This window comes from Pleurodeles waltl, chromosome 4_2 (assembly GCF_031143425.1).
Source record: "Pleurodeles waltl isolate 20211129_DDA chromosome 4_2, aPleWal1.hap1.20221129, whole genome shotgun sequence".
In the NCBI taxonomy this organism is placed as follows: Eukaryota; Metazoa; Chordata; class Amphibia; order Caudata; family Salamandridae; genus Pleurodeles; species Pleurodeles waltl.
This window is the reverse complement of record NC_090443.1, coordinates 821,249,150-821,270,212: the sequence shown is the minus strand read 5'-3', so window position 1 is coordinate 821,270,212 and position 21,063 is coordinate 821,249,150. Positions and strand designations below refer to the sequence as shown.

The 21,063-nt window shown below is 42.2% G+C and overlaps 1 protein-coding gene across 2 annotated transcripts in view; it reads left to right on the top strand.

The window, feature by feature from the left end:
• Nucleotides 1–21,063, top strand: part of ROR1 (receptor tyrosine kinase like orphan receptor 1) — a 546,405-nt gene that overhangs the window by 418,830 nt on the left and 106,512 nt on the right. For both annotated transcript variants that reach the window (XM_069232517.1, XM_069232518.1), the window contains one exon: nt 19,191–19,478. In XM_069232517.1, the coding sequence (XP_069088618.1) occupies nt 19,191–19,478 (288 nt within the window). The remainder of the gene's footprint in view (nt 1–19,190; nt 19,479–21,063) is intronic.

The following is a 21,063-nucleotide window of genomic DNA, read 5'->3' as shown; positions in this document are numbered from 1 at the left end:
ACGCATGTCCAACTTTTTAAATACACTGCATCCTGTCCTTGGGGCAAGTTAGGGCCTGCCTTTGGGGTGACTTACATGTAATAAAAAGAACGTTTGGACCTGGCTAGTGGGTGAACTTGCCAGGGCTAAATGGCAGTTTAAAACTGCACACACAGGCTCTGACGTGGGTGGCACAATCAGTGCTTCAGGTCCACTAGCAGCATTTAGTTTACAGGACCTGGGCACCTACAGTGCACATTACCAGGAACTTACGAGTAAATTAAATATGCTAATTGTGGATAAGACAATGTTACCATGTTTGGAGTACAGAGGGGTAGCACTTTAGCACTGGCTAGCAGTGGTAAAGTGCTCAGAATCCTAAAGCCAGCAAAAATTAATTCAGCAAAAGTGGAGGGAAAAGACAAAAAACATGGGGATGCCCCTGCAGAGAGGGCCAGATCCAACAGAAATCAACAGATCGCAAAGGATTAAGAACTCAGAAGTCAGAATTTACATGCACGTTAATGTGAAATTGCACTTGAATTTATATTTCAACATTCAGAAATGTAGACGTTATTTGTTGCACTCCAGTGAAAATTTAAAGATTCAAGTTACTTGACTCTGATAGGTGTTAATTACCACTGTCGATTTAGGTTTCATGATTTGTTATTGCCCTAGATTGACAGCCTGCCCTGAAATATTTGACAGAATCAATATTCTTCCTGACTTGACAGCTCAATTATCGTCTTCACTGGTGATAATAATGCGTTCCTGATGAATTTAGGCTAGTATGTCTTTGGATAGAAATGTTTTTAAATCTTTAGTTGTAGCAATTAAATGATTTTAAAAAACGTAAACGTTATTCAGCACCTAACATGGGTGACTGGCTTGCAGAGATACTCATGTTTGTACATAATAGTTAGATAAATTATAGATTATGTATATAGATATAAGAGAATAAGAAATATATTATTAATGACCAAGCCCATGTATAAGGTTAGCCTTTCAGTGTTTTAACCCTTTGATTTGTTTCTCCTGTGTTGTTCTGTGGGTTTCACACTGAACCGTGTAGGCAGCTTATTCTTGTTGTTATGTTGGACTTCATGGAATGTGTGTAGGGGATAATGAATAGAACATGAGAAACAGCAAAATGACTGAGTGTACTTTTCACATATAAAACAGTCCTCTATACATTCCAATTGAAGCACTTCCTGGCAAACGGAATGATACGTCAACTAGCCAACAGCATGAGGTGAGAGAGTGATACTCCACTGATGGAGCCATATATATTTTAAAGAATCAGTAACAATAAGTCTTGCAAAATGTTCACTGACAAGTCAGAGCTACAAAGGTGGGTCCGATCACTCACTGGTGTTTTCTTTTACTCATTTCTTATTCATCAAGAATAGTGTTGTGACTGCAAAGTAGTTTGCCATTTGTTATGTTCCCTTTTCATCGATGACCCTCCAAGTGGATCCCAAAATGATTCTGTGTTCCCGAGAACTTAAGTACTGCCCCACAGACACCAGGGGTGTAGACACTTTTACCAGTTTTAGTTAAAGCCTGCGTAGTTGTACATTGAGGAAGAATAAAAATGAGTTGAAATCCTGCTGGATCAACTCTCTTTGACTTCTGCAAGATAAATTTGAAAAGCCAATTAAAACATAGTAAACTAAAAATATGAACCAATGTAAACTTAAGCAAACTAGGAACTGCTTTTTCTTATTTTCTGACGATGAGACCAGTAAACGTACTCAGTAGATTGCCCAAAGTTTGTTACTAATCCTTTTAAGAGCTCCCTTGCAATAGAGGCAGCTTGAACAGTTTAATATTGCATTAAAAGAAAGACAACATTGTGTCCTTTGTGCTAGCACTGCTATTAGGTAAAAACTTAATTCCAATGAGAGGGAAGGCACACATTTTCTTTCATAGAAACATGTGGCTGTAATGTATAGTCATTTCTCGCTGCTTTGCATTTGCTAAAAAACACAGTGTTTCGCTGTGCATCAGACCCTATCCAATGAGCAAGACAGGGAGTTGAAGTTACCCTGCACAAATTGACCACTACAAGTGACAAAATCATGTATGTAGTTCATTCAACTCTTTCTGTGGCCCTTTCTTTGTCCAAAAATGCATGCTCTTTGTTCGATTTGGACGCTTCGTGTAATGTGTCAATATTCACGTTTACGTAGTGTCTGGTGCCATCTTAGAAGTCCAAGCAGTGCTGATACTTCAAGATTTTAGCTTGACTATCTACCTCCTATGGTGGAAGTTGCTGCCTGTTTGTGGCCCCTTAGGCTTTGCAATTTACTAGACTAACTCATACATCACGAAGCAGCCCCTTGGTAGTGATAGAACGCATTGTTTAGGTTACCAAACCGGACTGTACTCACTTTGCCGACCTTTCAAAGAGGGAAACTCTGAACTGACCCATGGGGATTTAAACCTGTGCCTCTCATTTGTGAAAAGTTGTATGTGGTAATTGCTTAACGTGCTTAACAACATTGATTAGTTGCAATGTGATGTATTCCTCTGAGGTGGTCCTTTTCTAAAAAACCTCCTCAGCGGAGTAGGTCACATTGCATGAGATGCATTCCACTGGAGTTACATTTCTATATCTTTAACCTGTTTTGTTGCTTGAAAATCTAGCCGTTGCTACCCCCGCAAGATAAACAGCAGAGGTAGAAATTTTGCAGATATCAGAGTTTTGTTCACCAACTAAAATTCTTCATGTACACTGAGATGAGTAGGCTTTAGGCTTGAGACAGTCTCCTACAGAAGTGCTGTGTTGAGCTGTAGTTGCATGTGTAGGGGCTTCAGACCCTTGATGAGGCAAAGAAGTGAAAGTGTGGGCGCAATTGATGGAAGAGCGTTTGTCTGTCATGGGATATATTGCAGCATCTGATTTCATGTGTGAGGACCGGACTATTGTGGAGTGTCATTGCACCCACGCATCAATTTGAGGAGAAAAGGGGTGATAGACCGCAAGCATTAGATGTTGGTGCAAGGATTCAGAGAAGCGTGTGAGTGTAGTGTGGCCTGGTAAGAAAGTGTTTCCGTGCCATGGATGTATGGAAGAGACTGTTCAAACTGTGCTGCACCCATGGCCAAGGTGCAACAGAAAACTGTGAAAAACTACAACTTTAGAGTTCTCTGTACCTTACAGTTTAAAACACTTTGTATAATGAGTGTAGTAAAGTTCCTAGATGTAGTGGCTGGTACTCGAGGAGCTGCAATCTTCTATTAACTATCATATATGATTTGGAGTCTACACAGAAGCATCAGAGGAGTAACCAGTAGAAATGGTAATCACACAACCACCCATGGCCTATTCTCTAAAGAATCCACACTGAAGCAGGAGAGAGCAACCACAGATGTAGCAAGAGTAGCTCATAAAATTGTGTGCAAGGTCAAAAACATTAGCAAAGGACTATAAAACAAAAATTTGCAATGCAAAAAAAATAGTAAAGATAAAATGTTTCAAAGAAAACAAGTGTTTCCTCACCTTTTTATGTGGAGTACGTAAACGCTCTGATCTGTTGCAATCTATCTGTGGCCTTTTTACCACGCCCACTGCACACCCATTAATATCACTTGTTCGTGGGCTTGCCTTTCAAAAATCCTTTGTTATCATTGGTAAATGCTTTACGTTTGTCCCTCCGTGGGGCGGTTTGGTTACCGCCTTGGACATCCACCATGCTACATGGATAATTGCACGTGGTTGATACGTATTACTGCGAGCGAGCGAACTTTTTCAATTTCAGTGGCAAGAAAAGTCCAGTTAGGAATTTAAAACGTTAACAGCTCTAACTCGAGCAAACGCGAGACCCACTGCATTGCAAACGCTTGTTTAAAAAATAAAGTAACACGGTCCTCTCTAGTTTTTTCACTACTACTACATCAACTGTGCATTTTCTGTCCCTTAGTTCACGTGTGTGCATACTATTTTTGACTTTTTGAGTGGATAACCCTTTCTAGATTTTGCCCCGTATCAATTTCGAAAAACGTGAATTGCTTTGAGTAAGAAACGTAGCATTCTTTCTTATAAGTGAGTGTTTCATTGGTCACACCGTGTATGTTTTTCACCGAGCAACTATTCTGCATGTCGCTCAAGCTTAAACCAAATTAGAGAGGGGGAGGAACGAGTTGGATGTGCTCAGAGTTTGTGCTCCAGTGAGGAACAGCTGAGACCTTGACAGTGTTTTCAACCATTGACGGATAGCAGATATGTGAAGGGAAATCCTTTAATACCCCAGGCAGACATTCGCTGGTTATTTACTGATGGAATTAGGGCCCCATTAACGCATTCCAGAAAATCCATAGCTTGAACATTGTTATGGTCATATAGCTTCTAAACAAATCATGTAATTCAGGTTAAAAAGTGGGTGTCCAATATAGGCCAAGTAGGGCCAGATCCGTACAATATTTTCACCTGACTGTTTGTGAAGTTCACTTTATTTTTATTGTATTAGTGTATGCAATAAATACTATTATATGCGCCTTCCCAGAAAAGTGCCTGGATCCCGGCATCCTGGACCTGTGTCAGGCAGTTCTAATTAAAAATGTGTGAATAACTGTATGAGCTTTGATGGGATATGATCACAAAACAATTCTGGGTTTTGACTTGAGGTTTCAGAGATGTTTCTTAACAGCAGTTTCTTGGAGTTCCCTTGTACCGAGCTCTAGCTTGTGGACTTTCCCATTTTACCAAACCCTAGGCAGTTTTTAACCCAGGCAGCTGCTGCCTGGCAGTGGCCACCCACGAACCGTGTGTGTGAGTGCACACTTGGCCTTGTTTTTCCTGTGAGTACTCTAAAACAATGGCTTGGATTTCCTAAGGTGCTTCACAATGTTGATCTGAATCCGTGGGCCTTTTCAATGACAAGTAAATTGACACAATGCCTTGCGTGGCCTTCAACCATGGGAGCATCCGGACAAAATATTAATAAATAAGCCCGCTGTGCTACTTGGGTAAATCATGAGTGTTTTGAGTGCATACTTCGCATGCATTTGCTTTACAACTCACTGAACAGTGGGCACTCATGTGGGGAAGCTATGTGAGGCCATTATATCAGTGCTTAATTTGTAAAAAAAAAAAAAAAAAAAAAGTAATTGCCAGGACTTCACGTGTTTCTCTGGAGGGCAGTGCAGCTTCAACTGCCCACTGCCCGTCAGCGCTGCTAAATGCCAGAACCAGGGCTACCCATCAACCATCACACTCCTGCCAAAGTGAAAGTTTGGCATATTCACCCAAAACTTTAAAACTGTAAAAGTGGCCTGGATGTGCTAGCATTATTCCTTTTAATGTATTTAGTTTTCGAGTACTCTGTTGATGTGCTCAATTAAAAAAATGCTCAGACACTACCACCATGTGGTAGACTATCAAAGAGTTTGTGTTGCGAAAGTGGCTAGTGCCCGGTACCAGAAAATGCAGGCACAAGTTAAGCACTGCATTATGCTTGTGACTGACAACGGGGATCTGACAATCATAAAGGCCATCTTTACATGTGAAAGACCCACCTAATGCTGTATGATCTCTAGCGTTCTAGTGAGAAGTGTACATACTTCAGACGGGAAAAAAACATTGCAGTATTGCACACCCATAGCCCTTACCGTCCATCTGAGGGCTGCAATCAGGAGGAACAAATGAATGATTAACAGGCCCAGGACTGGCATTAAAACTCTGATTCACCCCTAAAGTATTTTTGTTTGTCTTAATTTGGAAACCTAACATCCTTTCCCCTCAAACTTCTGTGGTCGAAAGTTAGTGTTACTCTTGGATTCTGCCATTTTTCATGCTTGCCCAAAAGGCCAGGAATGTGCAAGCAATCTACACTGCTTTGCTGAATGGCCGGTTGATGTTTATACTCCACGATGACATGAGCTTTCTGGAGCTAAGTGACTTGGACGAATTCAAGGCCAAGCTGAGCGGTTCTCATGCGGTCCAGGCTGCTGCATGAGCAGATGATGAAAGCAGACAATGCGTGTTCTTTGTCTTCAGTATGAGAAGATTGGCCCATTAAATCACAGCTCTTATGCCAAACTTTTGTGGGTATTTTTTTCTCTAACTAGACCTGAACTTTACGCGGCTGAATGATTTATAGCAGAAGGAAATGAAGGTTATTTCGCTTGTTTTAAGAGCCATGTTGTTTATGACCATGAAGCACAAGTAGGTTTACAATCACATATGGTGGTGCGCACAAGCATCAACCATCTAAACAGTACAGTTTCCAACCTCCCAAGTGAACAAGGCTGTATCTCTAACCTGTCCCTTGAGCGTCTAGAACCCAAAGCTCTGCAGTGGTTACAAAGGAATAGAAGGGGAAGGAAGCAAGATTAATGGAGAGCAGAACAGGAAGAAACCACATCAAACAACAATCCTGCAGAGCTGCCTCCCTCATCCACTTGTATTGTCTCCTCTCGAGAAGGCCTCCACTGAGGATTCAGGAGAAATGATGTCAAGTTCCCAACCCCACCTCCACAACAACACGTGACATCTACCACTATGGTGTGCTATAATCAGAGTCAATCTAAGTATGCAGCAATGGAAGATCAAAAAATGCTGCAGGATCACCTACATTTGCAGCAAGGAAAGGCAATTCCAGGTCTGGCATTAGCCAAGACCTTTTGGTTTTACTAAAATATGTATAATATACTTAATTATGGGGGATTTCAGCCACATCTCTTCAAACATTGGTCTATTATTGTTGCATTCACATTTTGATTCTGCCCACTACAGCAAAAATCATGGGGCATAAGGTCAGCCTACTTAAGCCACTGGTTAACTTCACTTTGAGTGACCCCATTTTGCTCACTCATAAGAGACACATATGCACACAGGCTAGTTCCCTTCACTGCCAGAGTTTTTGTTTTTACTTTATAAATACTCTAGTGTTGCTTTTGTGTTTAGTGTGCCTGATGTGATAACAGGATGTTCCGAAGCATACTCCTTCTTTATCAGATCCCATTTCCTGCCAATGCTGTTGTAAATTTATTTTGGAGTATTTTGCTTTCCTCTGCTGTTTCACAACATCCCAGATTAGACTCTTAATTTGAAACTGTTCTGTGTTAAGTTATTCTTTCTTTCTTTCTTTCTTTCTTTCTTTCTTTCTTTCTTTCTTTCTTTCTTTCTTTCTTTCTTTCTTTCTTTCTTTCTTTCTCTTTCTTTCTTTCTTTCTTTCTTTCCCTCTCAAATACAAAAGGCTTGCAGTCAATGCCAGACCTGAGTGATTTTTTATGTATGTGTTAGCCAAAACCTTTTGATTTTACTAAAAGTATTTGTAGAAAATAGTTACTTATAAGGGTTTCACCTAGACTTACTTTTTTCTTTCTTTCTTTCTTTCTCTCTTTCTTTCTTTCTTTCTTTCTTTCTTTCTTTCTTTCTTTCTTTCTTTCTTTCTTTCTTTCTTTCTTCTTGCCTGCTTCTTTCTTTCTTTCTCAAAGGCAAGAGACTTACAGCCAATGCCAGACTTGAGTGACCATTAGGTCTGTGTTAGCCAAAACCTTTTGATTTTCCTAAAAGTATTTGTATAAAATAGTTACCTATAGGGGTTTCATCCAGACTTCATCCATCAGTCTGCGATTGGTGTCATTCACATTTATCCTCCACCCACTCCAGCATGTATTAGGGGGCAATGTGTTAGCTTACTTTAGTCATTGGCTGGCTTCACTGCGAGTTACGGCATGCTGCCCTTTCACAGGGAACACATCCACACACGAAGTAGTTCCCTTCAGTGCCAGGGAGTACTATGGTAACGTGTGTGTGCGTGTTTTTTTTTTTTTTTACCAAAAACTATTTTATTGTCTGCAGCAAATGTATGTTTTTTAGGATTGATGATGGCCCAACATGTCCCCAAATAATAAAGTTTTGCAGAAACGTTGACAAAACAAGAATTTCCAGAAGGCTGGCAGACAGTCTTAAACCTATTGTCTTTAACAATGCTTGTTTCTTATTGAAGTAAAAAAACTATGAAGCAAATGGTGGATTTTGTCACAAGTGCAGCAAATCCTTATCTATTTTTACTCAATAAATGGCCCCTTTTTTAAACAACAATTTTTGTGCAGACAACTGGAAACAACAATACTCAATCAGTCCCACAAAAATATTATTCTATGTAATCGCTTTTTTCAAAATCTGGACTCCCATTTCTACTGACCTAATTTCTTAGGGCTCTTTCCTAGGGATTCTGTTGGATTGGTGGAGGATAGTATGCTCGGCTTGCCATTTTGATAATGTACGGTTGTATGGACTCTCTTCATTTCTCCCATGCAGGGTGCCCTCAAAAAAAGATATCAGTTGTAAGGTCAACCTCAGCTCTATATCTCACCAGAGCCATAAAGTGAACTACCATTTTCCAAAATAGCTCATGAACCACAGTAGACCTCTCCAAAAGCCCAATAGAGCACACTTCTAAACAATTGCTCTGATATCCATCTTTTCCAATTACTTCAGGTATGAGTCCACAGTGACAGAAAAACAATAAATGATTCAAGGCGCATCTAGTATGGCCTTTGGCCTGACTGTGGGATTATAGTGGATTTAGTTAACATTTTAAACATACCGAGACGTGTTTTGTCTGTGGAGGCTATGGTTGTATACAGTGGTTATTTGCAAAGAACACTGTTGAAAGAGGTTGGTGTAGCAGAGGTGCATGTAGATTATACATAGTTACAACACTTAGAGTGTAAGAGCATCATGAAACCAGGTGGTGAGGTATAATGTATATTGCTGCAGAAAATGGTGAAATGAGCAGAGGGTGTGGACTGCTGCTTTAACACCTATTTATTGGATACATTACAACAAAGAGGATGGCTTTCCCTAGCAAGTTGTCAAATAAATGTGCCTGTAGAAATTATTCTGCAAGGTATAAATAAAGATTTCATTCCCATCACATGCTGCCACATAGCTGTATTCTGTACTGCTTAAGGTCTGGCCTAAAGACAGCTCTAGTCACCTAAAAAAAACATAAATAAAAAATGCATAGATACAGATACACCAAGAGGCTTTGTGTAAGCCTTCTTCATCTGTTGGTCTGTTCAATTGTCATTCACATTTTGCTTAACCGCACCCCCAACTCCCTGCAGCATATAGCATGGGACAATAGGTCAGCCCACTTCAGCCACTGGATCTCTTGCTGTGAGTGATGGCATATTGCTCTTGCATATTTGTACATAGTTCTAAAAGGAAGTGTGCCTCAGTGTCTAGGCTGGTACTCCAATACTTTACTTTGGCTTTTTTTTTCTTTCCATTTGCTATACTTTTTTAGTCATCATTGTGTATTTAAAGCATGTCTTCTGGTTACCAGTTGTAATCTTATTTCCTGAACCATATCTAAAAACTACAACGAGTTTATCTAACCTTTATACATACACCTGCTTGCTAGGTAGCACCCAGCCCTGCTCTTATAAAATATATTTAGTAATTAACAAATGGCTGCCTCATTTAGGAAGCAACATCTATTTCTTGTTTTTTTTTACTGTTTTCAGCATGTATTTTCAAAATACAAAACAAAATAAAAAGTGTCCATCGCACCAGCTTGCCAAGACTAAACATAACGTCTTTTTCAATGCTTGTTTTTCGTTCTTATTCTCTCTTTTAAAGCCTGCATGCTAAATAATACTGGGCACACACCACATGTCAAAGTATGACACATTGGACGGAGATAAAAATAGAGTCAAAATAAACTTATCTTGGAGTCCATTTTAAATGCCATTGCTCTTTGTCGCTAGATCTAATAATATTATAAAGGATGTACAATATATAGCATTATAGATGGCTAACAGTGAATACTGGGGATGTTTTTCGCAGAGGGATTCTGAACGACATCAAACTGAGCAGTATTGAAGCTCGATTGGTCTATATGTCAAGCAAAGTTTGAGTTGTCTATGATGTCACTCAGAACCCTGAGGCGAAAAACACCATTCATTTTTTACCCATTCAATAACTTTATCTACGGCTCCCAAAATAATCTGCTTTTTCCAAGAACTGCTACTCAGGGGCAGAGGAGCAATGGGGGAGCCATATATAACATGGCTGCTCCTCCTGGTCTAAAATGTCAAATAAAGGAACTCCGCCCCCCCCACCCATCCACCCCCACCATGCTCTGTGCCCTTCCACATCTTCTCGTCTCAAAGATATCCCAGAGCCAGCATTACACCGACCATCGGCAACAATGAAAAAATAAGTTGGTTCCCCATTGCTGTTATGTCTTTGCAGTGAATAAAAAGATTTAGAATCTGCTAGTCATGAAAAAGGGTCTCAGTAAGATCCATACATAATATCTAGAATTAAAGACGGGCAACTGTGACAGAAACAGATGTCATTCACTTAGTGGTTCTGAGTGGCATCAAAAAGACAAGAGTGAAACTTAGTTATTCACATTTTACCTATCTGTACTTTTATGTATTGTACAAAATGTATAGGAAATCTTGTTTCCTGACATCCACATACATCACCCTCAAGACTCACTCACCCACCCCTAAATTAAAATATCATAACCTGGACTCCTACCACTCACCATCACAACCTACTGCACAACCCTGCCCCAAGCCCAAAATGGCAAAAAAATTACCTGGTTTTCAGCCACCCACCCCCACCTCCCTCTTTGCACTCAAGTGCCCTCCCAGGTGAAAGCCACACTCTCTGCTCTCACATTAAAAGCGGAAAGTCGCGACCCACGCTGAGAAGGGAGAAGGCAGTTAGCAGATACACTGCGCTTCCCATTTTCTCCCATCTTCCTCGGCTGTGTCAAGACCCAAGACAGGCGGAAGGTGGTGGGTGATTCCACCAATGGCCTTTCTAATGGAGACCTGGGTGGGGGGGCAGAACGAAGGGGAAGTGGTTAAACAGTTTTGTTAACCACTGTGGTGATGTCACTCCAGTAATTAACCGGATTCCGGATTCAGGGCCTCATTACGAGTTTGGCGGAGGGGGTTACTTTGTCCCAAAAGTGACGGATATCCCATCTTGCCGTTTCACAAGTTCCATAGGATATAATGGAACTTATAATACGGCGGACGGGATATTCGTCACTTTTGGGATGGAGTAATCCCCTCCGCCAAACTCAGTCCATTATAGAGGCAGAGATTGCAATGAAAAGCATATGCTGAGAAGGTGGACTGCTGCCCCTTGAATGTCTCAGTCCCAACATTCACTGAGTGGCTGCATGATGTGCAATGTCCTTTCCTCTTCCATTAATCACAATGAGGAGGACTGAGTACACCTAACTAGTCACATCTGTCTGCACAATGAAGGATCATGATTCTCTACCTTTCCAAAAAATGAGGTGAATGTAAATCATTACACCCTAAGCTCCATGCATGTCACACTGGTCCCCATCCGCAGAAGGGTGGTGCGGCTTCAACTCACAGCGCACCCTGTAGCTGCTGAATGGGGCTTTAAACTACTCCACCACATTCATGCATTGGTCTTGAGGTCAATTCTTCAATTCGACTCTAAATGAGCTGCTAAAATCCCATGTTCCTTCTTACTTACAAAAACATGGCTCGCTCTGCTAGTTGCCAGTAGAGGTCGACTGGCTCCATTCAGTCTTTTTTCGTGTTTCCATTTAATTTATGGTTATTATGAGTTAATCATGTGTTTGACTGACAGAAGAAAAACAGGAACCATGGAAGAAACGATAAAATAATATTGCTCTGACCGCATTAAGGACATTTTTAAGTCATGATTCAGTGCATTCAACAGGAAATAGTCGCCCAAGTCGTGATTTTCTGTGTTGCAAAATAAGCATCGTTGTTAAGTGCTTGGCAGCACTGACCAAACCAAAAGGTGTGTTTTTTCTGCAATGCATGCACACAGCCATACAAGATCCGTGCAACCCCCTGTATAGCTCACACATACATTGACATGTACAGACAAAGGAAGACACATAGGGGGTTATTCTAACTTTGGAGGAGGTGTTAATCCGTCCCAAAAGTGACGGAAAAGTGACGGATTTACCACCAGCCGTATTACGAGTCCATTATATCCTATGGAACTCGTAATACGGCTGGTGGTATATCCGTCACTTTACCGTCACTTTTGGGACGGATTAACACTCCTCCAAAGTTAGAATAACCCCCATAGTGGCATTCGTGCACAGAGTACAAAGCATCGATGAACACAAATACTCAGCCTAAGGTCTACCTTGTTACCAAGGGCTTCTGTCTCGGCAACCCAGTAAGAAAGGAAGGTTGTCATTTATCAAAGGACATCTCCCACAATGAATATCTTACTTTATTTCTCAACTATGAGTCAAGTCCCTTTTTGAAATATGGAACTCACAGCGACTGACAGGAGCCTTACTTCTTCAGAGGGAGAAGGCTGGAGTTGTTCAACGTGCTGTGTGTGCGACGTTGATCCTAGAGGGGAAACGTCCTTAACCACGCGTTCAAAACAACACGGGCATATACCACACAAGCGTAACCAGGCTTGCCGGAAAACAAATGCCTTTTTTCTGTGCCTTAACCACACAAGTGCGAAACTACGCATAGGCACAGAAAAATGCAGAGAGCAGGAGAGGACGCGGTGAGGTAAGTGGGGCTGGGCAGGGTTGGGGGGGAATTTTTGGGGAGGGGTAGATTAATGGCTTGGGGGTCAGACTATTTTTTGGGGGCTTACGGTGGGTGGTGGGGACTGAATAATTATTATGGCCGAGGTGGGGGGTAGATTTATTTTTAGGGCTTAGGGAGGGGGGCAGGGTAGTTTATTTTTTAAGGGTTGGGGCTGTGGTGGTTTTATTTTTTAGGGCTCAGGGTGGGGGTCGGGGTAATTCAGCTATTAGGGGTGGGGGTGAGTTTTAGGGGTCAGGGCAGGTGGGGTGTGTCAGGGTAGTTTAGTTTTTAAGGGCGGGGTGGGGGATCAAAGTAGGAGTTTTTTTAGGGCTTAGGGTAGGTGCCAGGGTAGTTTAGTTATTAGGGGTGGTGGTCGTTTTTAGGGCTCAGGGCAAGTGGGAGATGTCGGGTAGTTTCGTTTTTAGGGGCGGGGTCGGGTTAGTTTTTTTTGGGCTTAGAATGGGTGGGGGGTCAGGTAGTTTAGTTATTAGAGGTGGGGAAGGTTTTAGGGCTCAGAGTGGGGGGGTGTCGGGTAGTTTAGTTTTTAGGGGCAGGGGTCGGGGGTCGGGGGTCGGGGGTCGGGGGTCTGGGTAGTTTTTTTTTTTAGGGCTTTCGGGGTAGTTTAGCTATTAGAGTTGGGGTAGTTTTGGGCCTCAGGGCGGGTTGGGGGTGTCGGGATAGTTTAGTTTTTAGGGGGACAGGGGTGGGGGGGATCAGGGTAGGGTTTTTTTTAAGGCTTCGGGTGGGTGGGGGGTGAAGGTAGCTTAGCTATTAGGGGATGGGGGTAGTTTTGGGCCTTGGGGTTTGCATGGCAGAACCACAATGCCGTTTCCACATATGCCTTTACTAGGCATGCTTTTACAACAAAATTCGTTGTAAAGGCATGTGAGGTAAAGGCATGCTTGGAGATGAATCGGTTCTGGTTCCGACTGCGTTGTTAAGGCATGCGTTGTTCTGGCATGCGTGGTTCTGTCATACAACCCCTCTAGAGGTGTCAGTGGTTGCTGACTCTGGCAGGAGCTGGTAGAAATAAAGAGAGAGAGAGAAACTTGGGCAGGGGGTTTTCCTCCCCCAAAAAGCATTGTGGTATTCATTTTCATGTTAGGACTAGGAACCAGGGACTGTGCTTTCCTTCTGAAAATTTAGGGAAAAGAATATGTTGGAATTCTGTCACTCTCAAATCATAGTCCTCTTTATTGAATAATTAGACTGAGAAGGCGTCACAAGACTGCCCACCTTGAAAGACTCCTGTCTGCCAGTCAAAGTACTGAGGAACATGAGTCTCTTGCATCCCGTTGAAGCTGGGACTCATAAAGATATTTTCAAGAAGTTACATTTCCGGGAAGAAGGACTTCTAAAATCCAAAGGACGGAGTCAAAGGTGTTTTCAAAGAAGAAATCTAACAAGGCTAGCTGGAACTGGACTTTTGGTGTGGTGCTGACTGTAATTTGGTAAAAACCTCTTCTTACTTGAAACCATTGGTTAGTATCCCAGGAACCTTCCCTGACGATTCGGGAACATTTTGGGCAGGAGAGTAAAAATTATTGAACTTTTTCTACCAATCACAAAAGGTTTTTCACAGAGTCGTAGGGGTAGATTGCATGATGCCTCAGTTTGTGCTCTTACCTCAGAGGTAGGGTGCCTGGACCATGCAGCTTCGTCACTGATTCTGCATTTTTGTCGCAGTGTGGTAGTGATAGTGGAGGTACACCAGAGCGATTGCACTCAGGGAGCTCTCAGTGTTATTTTTTCTGTCTTGTGAGTCAGTTGGGGATGCTATGTCGTCAGCCATTCTGGGTGCTGCATGCCGCATTCAGGTAAGTTCACCTGCTGAGATGTGGTCAGGCCCCATACCAGCCTGCTCACTGGGGTGCCAGCCTAGCCCATCTCGTGGAGAGGGAGTGTATAATGCACTTTTTGAAATATCAAGCATCATGCCTTCAGAGACTGTGTGTATTGAGTGTGACCTGGCGCCATGAACAGTCAGTGCGCTGCTTGTTTTCCCAAATTTGCAGAGAATGTTCTTAACCCAAACAGGAAGGAAAAGACATAAACCACTGGCAAGAGAACAGCATGCTGCGTGAATCACCAAGTGCAGAAGAAGTGAAAAATTATAATAAAAAAACAACAAATACACGTGTATGTGTAATTGTGTCATAAGCCAAACAGCCAAACTGAAAATCGAGGCGAGTTTCCTTCATTTAAGGTACTCACCTGTAGTGAGTGAAATCCCTGAATGCAGGTAAAGTAAAATGTCATTTGTTGGCTCTGCAACGTTGCCACCTGGTCACCTCCCCTTGCACATAAGGGTCATCTTGATGTAAGTGGCGGACACCTTGGACCACATTTCACTGGAACTCCTTACCTGCTCAGGAAGTTCTTTCCATCCTTTGTTGGCCCAGCACTGCAGAGTGAGGCCACCTGCACTAGAGACACTGCTTTCAGGGCTAGACTGAATGCAGAGGTTAGAGACCCCCCAGGTATTTACTAGGGTTACCACCTGGGTATTATTTTACTGCCTTGATCTGGATTTTTAGGTCGAAGCCGGAAAGTAATTAGAAGAATCAGCAAAGACTGGCACTTGTTTCTCCTTGGACATATACATTTTAAACAGAAAATACAAGAAGAAATCCCTTCAGATGTATATTAGAGTTGCCTTTGTCCAGATGTGTTCTACTGTTTTCATGAGAGTAATTATCAAAGAATGCAGAGATGTTTTCTCAAATTCTTTTTGGGGGCTCGTCCAGAATTTCAGTGAATGCACTTATGACAGGTACTTCACTCTGAGAAAGACGATAGCCCTCCCAGTCACATCTCAGATTCATCTGCCTCAGACTCATCGTGAAGAGGAACGATTCTGGCTTATAATTTAGGCACAGGTTTTGCACTTGGTACCCTTCCGTGTACCGTAAATGATGTGCCGAATCAGTGTAGTGCTGTGCTTGGGTCTTTCCACTGATCCTGTGTTAAAGATGCGCCTTTTGTCGTAGCTCTAAAGATCCCAGTCCTGCCAACATGCTGATGACACCGGGTGGCACCTGAAATTGAAACGTAACGTGGCTAAAACAGCTTGTATTCAGCCGCCATTAGGATGGACACTACTTTATTCGTAATTAGTAACCAATGGCCTGTTATTCTATTCTATTTATTAATGAAACTCAAACATTCCCGAATAATGTTCACCGGGTACCTCTTACATTTGAACTTCCCCTTTCAGTTTTCAGCCCCCACCAGTATCTGACTCCAAGAAGTAGAGCGCCTGCGCGTCCTTGCACAGAGTGGCACAATTCCTCCTTTAGTACTCTGCAACATAGTTTGAGGTTCAGAAGAAACAACTTGCTTAACATTGACAATGTGTTCAATTGGTTCGTGTGTGGGAGTTTGCGCATAGAAATGGAAGTTTCCGAGTTCACTGGCAACGAGCACACCCCCACAATGTTTGCCTAACCTGTTTCTCCAGGAAAAAACCTGGCAAAATGTAACTGGGGACAATGGCTAGAAACTGCTTGAAACTACCAAGCCTTCTTATTTTGCATATTATGCCTCATTCTGATATAAAAAAACATCCACCAGAAGTTGTTCACTGCTCCTAGTGAATGCTCCATTCTGTTCTGGCAATATTTCTGAGGCTGAGTACCTACTACCTCTCATCCACCACACTTGGAATGAGGTATCATTTCTTTCAGAACATTAGACCTCGTGGGAAAAAAAACAGGAGCACAATTTATTTCCTACTACAACCCGATAGTAGTTGTTCATTAAAAACCATGTATTCAATGTTATCTATTTTCAGAGTTCATTTTAAAAACAAACTCCTCAGTTTGAAATGACATGCTTTTTTTAATCTGCATGGTCTGTGTTTGTTTGGTCTTCATTGGCTTTGGAGATCTCTCACTTATAAAAAGGTCACCTTTGGACACTTTACAGTGGGTTTTCTTTGCTGCTCCTGCTAGTGAATTTATCTTTTAGAGAAGAGTCTGGAAACAAAGTGCTAAAGGTTGGCTTTTCAAGACCTACTCATTCCTTTCAGTGAATGTTTCAAGCAAAGAAACTTTTTGTTCGGATGTGTGACAGTGTTACAGAAGTGACTTTCAAGCACCTTATCCTTCCCCCATCCCCACGAAGCATTTCATTTCTTTGCTATTTTGTACAAGCATTTTTGCACTGTTAAAAAGTGTGTGGTTTGCGCCAAAATAAGGGACTAATGTAGAGATTGGAGGTTGGTCCTTCCTCCCTATTTAGATGGTGTAAGATGTCTATGCACTCTAAATAGGGCAGGCAGGACTTAGCCTCCTTTTGGCAGATGTCATGCATCCAACTAACTTAAATCATGCTCTAAGAGTTATTATGAGTTTAAGGATAAAAGATGTTGCAGCTAGTCAAATGGTTGTAGTTCGCTTGCAATGGCAATCACTGACAGAGACTTGCACCATTAATAGGAACGTGGCCCAACTTATTGGCCAGTTATTGAATTGTAGGCGGTGAAAGTAGAGTAGTTCTGTTTGGCATTTACTATATCTACGTCATTAAAAGAATCTTACTTCTGTTTACAAAACAATTGGTAATTTTCTTTAAGTGTAATCGGCACGGCATTGTAGATGTTTTTGTTTTAAATGGTTTACATTTCCTAGCACTGACTACATAAACAACACTTTATGAATAATACATTTTCATGTGTTGACCGAATATATTTTTATGCACACATTGAACATGATATGCATCTAGAAAAAAAGTTTTGAACTAGCCTATTCTAATCACGATTTCCTTTGACAATTTATTTATGTATTTGATTAAGAGAGTTTGTAAAGAGGTCCACTTTAGGTTTCATCAGAGCACTTGGAGGAACCATGGAGGAGTGTGAAATTATAGCCGGGAGTTACAGACCATTTGGATGGGTGGTTACTTTGTCCCAAATTGCTAGAGACTTTTTCTTGTGCTGAGTTCAGTCATATGAATCAATGGAAGAAGTTAGCATGACATCCCTTATGAGCTTAGCGATGATCACTAGAAGGCACATACTAATCCAGCATACGCCTTGATATGTGCTGGGATATTTACTATAGAATATGGTGCTTAACCGGGTAGTTTGTGGAATCTCATACTTTGCTTTTCAGGTAGCCCAATGACATTATCTTCAACATCCGTCGGGACATATCATGACATAAAACGGTGTTCTAATCAGCACCAATATTTTATTGCTTTGTAAAACTTTTTACAATTTACACCTTCATCTAAGATCCAGATTGCCTAAATCAGTGTATTTGCTGCCCTCGCATGCTTCCACCAAATATTTTAAAAAAGTGTTATGTTATAACTGTTCCTAACAATGTCCTCTGACAGGTTGTGAGGACTGTCAGGCAAAACCCCCAGGAAATCGGGCTGACCACTGTAAAAAGAAAGTACTCTCCAGGCCAGACTGAGAGGACACTCCTCCTCCTTCGAGCCTAACCATGATTTTTTTTTTACTCATAGTATAATGTAGGCCTCTGTAACTCTAATTCAAAAATTCAGTTTGAGGCCTGCCATAGTGAACCACTTTTTTTTATAGTGCAGGCCATTAAAACATGAAGGGTTCAGATACATACTAAACATTATTACAGACATTGACTATCTGATTTTAGGAAGTGACCATAAATATACTTTCTTAAAGAAATATATTGGGGGTCATTCTGACCCGGGAGCACCGCCAACAGGCTGGCGGTGCCCCACAGGGCATTCTGACCGCGGCGGTTTGGCCGCAGTCAGATGCGGAAAACCGGCGGTCTCCCGCCGGTTTTCCGCTGCCCATTAGAATCCTCCATGGCGGCGCAGCTCGCTGCGCCACCATGGGGATTCTGACAGCCCATACCGCCATCCTGTTCCTGGCGGTTCTCCCGCCAGGAACAGGATGGCGGTATGGGTTGTCGTGGGGCCCCTGGGGGCCCCTGCAGTGCCCATGCCAATGGCATGGGCACTGCAGGGGCCCCCGTAAGAGGGCCCCACTTTGTATTTCAGTGTCTGCTTTGCAGACACTGAAATACGCTGCGGGTGCCACTGCACCCGTCGCACCTTCCCACTCCGCCGGCTCAATTCTGAGCCAGCGTCCTCGTGGGAAGGGTGGTTTGCACTGGGCTGGCGGGCGGCCTTTTGGCGGTCGCCCGCCAGCCCAGTGCAAAAGCCAAAATACCCTCAGCAGTCTTTCGACCGCGGAGCAGTATTTTGGAGGGGGGAACTCTGGCGGGCGGCCTCCGCCGCCCACCAGGGTGAGAATCACCCCCATTGTGTTGACCAGTACTGTAATTATTATGCTACATGGTAATCAGTGCTTAATTTGAGCTGGTGGTTTCCCGTGGGGGGCACCAGCACTTATTTTTGAGGGCCAGGGCTTATTTTTCCGCCTCAGGCAAAAGACACATATGGGAAAAACGGAGGAATAAAAAGAAGAAAAAGCATTACAGATGGAGAAAGCAGAAAGCTGCAAGAGTGAGCTGAAGGGACAGGGAGTGTCTGTAAATGAATTAAAGAGGCCCGAGATGGATATAGGATTACACTGTCTCAGTATGCTGTGCTGAACATTTAATTGCAGCAGCAGGGTGTTTCAAGATGAGCTTTGAGCACAGGCACGTTTTTATTTGCAAATTAAGCACTGATGGTAATGTTATATTTTTCTATTCATCCAGATGTCTACTTGACCCTTCTTGAGCCTATGAACAATATAACCACCTCGCTTGGGCAAACGGCAGAATTGCACTGTAAAGTGTCTGGAAATCCTTCACCAACGATACAGTGGTTAAAAAATGATGCCCCTGTCGTGCAAGAGCCCAGAAGGATTTCAATTCGTGCAACAAACTATGGGTCGCGATTAAGAATACGGAATCTTGATACAACGGACACTGGATACTTTCAGTGTGTTGCAACAAACAGCAAAAGGACTGTATCTACCACTGGTGTGCTGTTTGTCAAATTTGGTAAGATTTTATTTTAAATCATGTTGTTATAACCTGTGGGGAGTGAGAAAAAAACACAATAAACCTGGATAGATTCAAATCAAATGTCCTCAAATGTTACGTTCAAAAATTAGAAACACTTATTATTTACATCTATCGGTTTAAGTTTGATATCACTGTATATATACACATTTTGTATACATTATGCTAATTATGCCATCATAGAGAAGATCCCTTATCAACAACACTCATCTTTTGATTTTCATCTGCTGCTTTAGCCACCATTCTGTTTATAAATAAAGTTCCATTATTAAGGTCACAAATGTCTGAATATATTTATGGGTAACCCAGAATAATAGCTTAAATCATCTGCTCAAAAAATAACTTTTTCAAATCGATTTAAAATAAAAAAAACAAATCAAATTAAAACAATTACTGCACAGTTTTTCTAGTTATTACCATAGATTCCATTTGTGAATGAATCTTCACCCACATCACTGAAATAGCTCTCATAGCTGTCTCTAACCACCTTATCTTGCTGTCTAATGGTGGATTGCTCTGTTCACGGTACTGAGACCGATATCACGCTGATGTTATCTCAGCTGGTTTGTGGATGGTTAGCAGGTATAAAGAGCTAATCAACGTTGGCTGTTCTAGCACCAAATAGCTTAGAAGAAATCTGGATGTCTCTGAGGTTACTGTAGCTACAATGCACAACTGAGACAGAATTAGGGCCAGGGACTGCCGGCAACGATCAGCAAATTCATTATAGTCACATTTAATAATATATTTTTATTGGTTTTTTTTAGGGCAATTTTTATAATACTAAATAAAGTGCAATTTTAAAGATACACATTCTTTCCTATGCTTGTCAGACCAATGTTGAGGAGGGGGCAGGGAAGCCTGTTTTAGGATCACAGCAATACTTAATACTACCCAATCGGATGAGTACGATTTTACAGCGCTGCACTAAGTTGTGATCTAACAACTAGGTGCTACGTCCTCCTTCGCTTACCTGGTAATTGCTATCCCCCCTGTTATGGCCACAATCGTGCTTTAATGAACCTCCGCTTTCTACAGGCTCAAGAAAGAATAGGCTCAGGTGCAGATGGCGTAAAAAGTTCTCACTGGCCCGATAAGCAACTCAGTTCAATGCACTTATCATTCCTTTTGGGAATAGTTTCATGTGGGTGCGTCAAGTCCGCCCACGCCTCTCAGACTCCTGTCGGCTGGTTCAGGCTAAGGCCCTCGGGTTTACTGCTGGCTGCTTGCAGTAGTCTGGGCTGTGTGGCGGGTGTGAGCTGTGTTCTCACCTTCATATCTTGACTCCTCTGTCACAGGGGGAACTCAGCAGCAGCCTCACAAAGAAAAAAATTCACAGGGCAGTCACTGGGAGGTGGGTCCACAGCAGCATCTGATTCCAGCAGTAGAAGCCTAATGGTTGGCTTTGGTCAGGCTCCCAGCAGTTGAAGTCTCCATTCTGACTTTCTCGTTGTAATATTTTTAGGGACATTTATCCCCTCAGCTGATCAGGGTTCTCCACTCCCTCCACTCTTCAGTAGCAGCCTGAGGTGAACTGCACGGTGTCATGGGAATATCAGCTCTG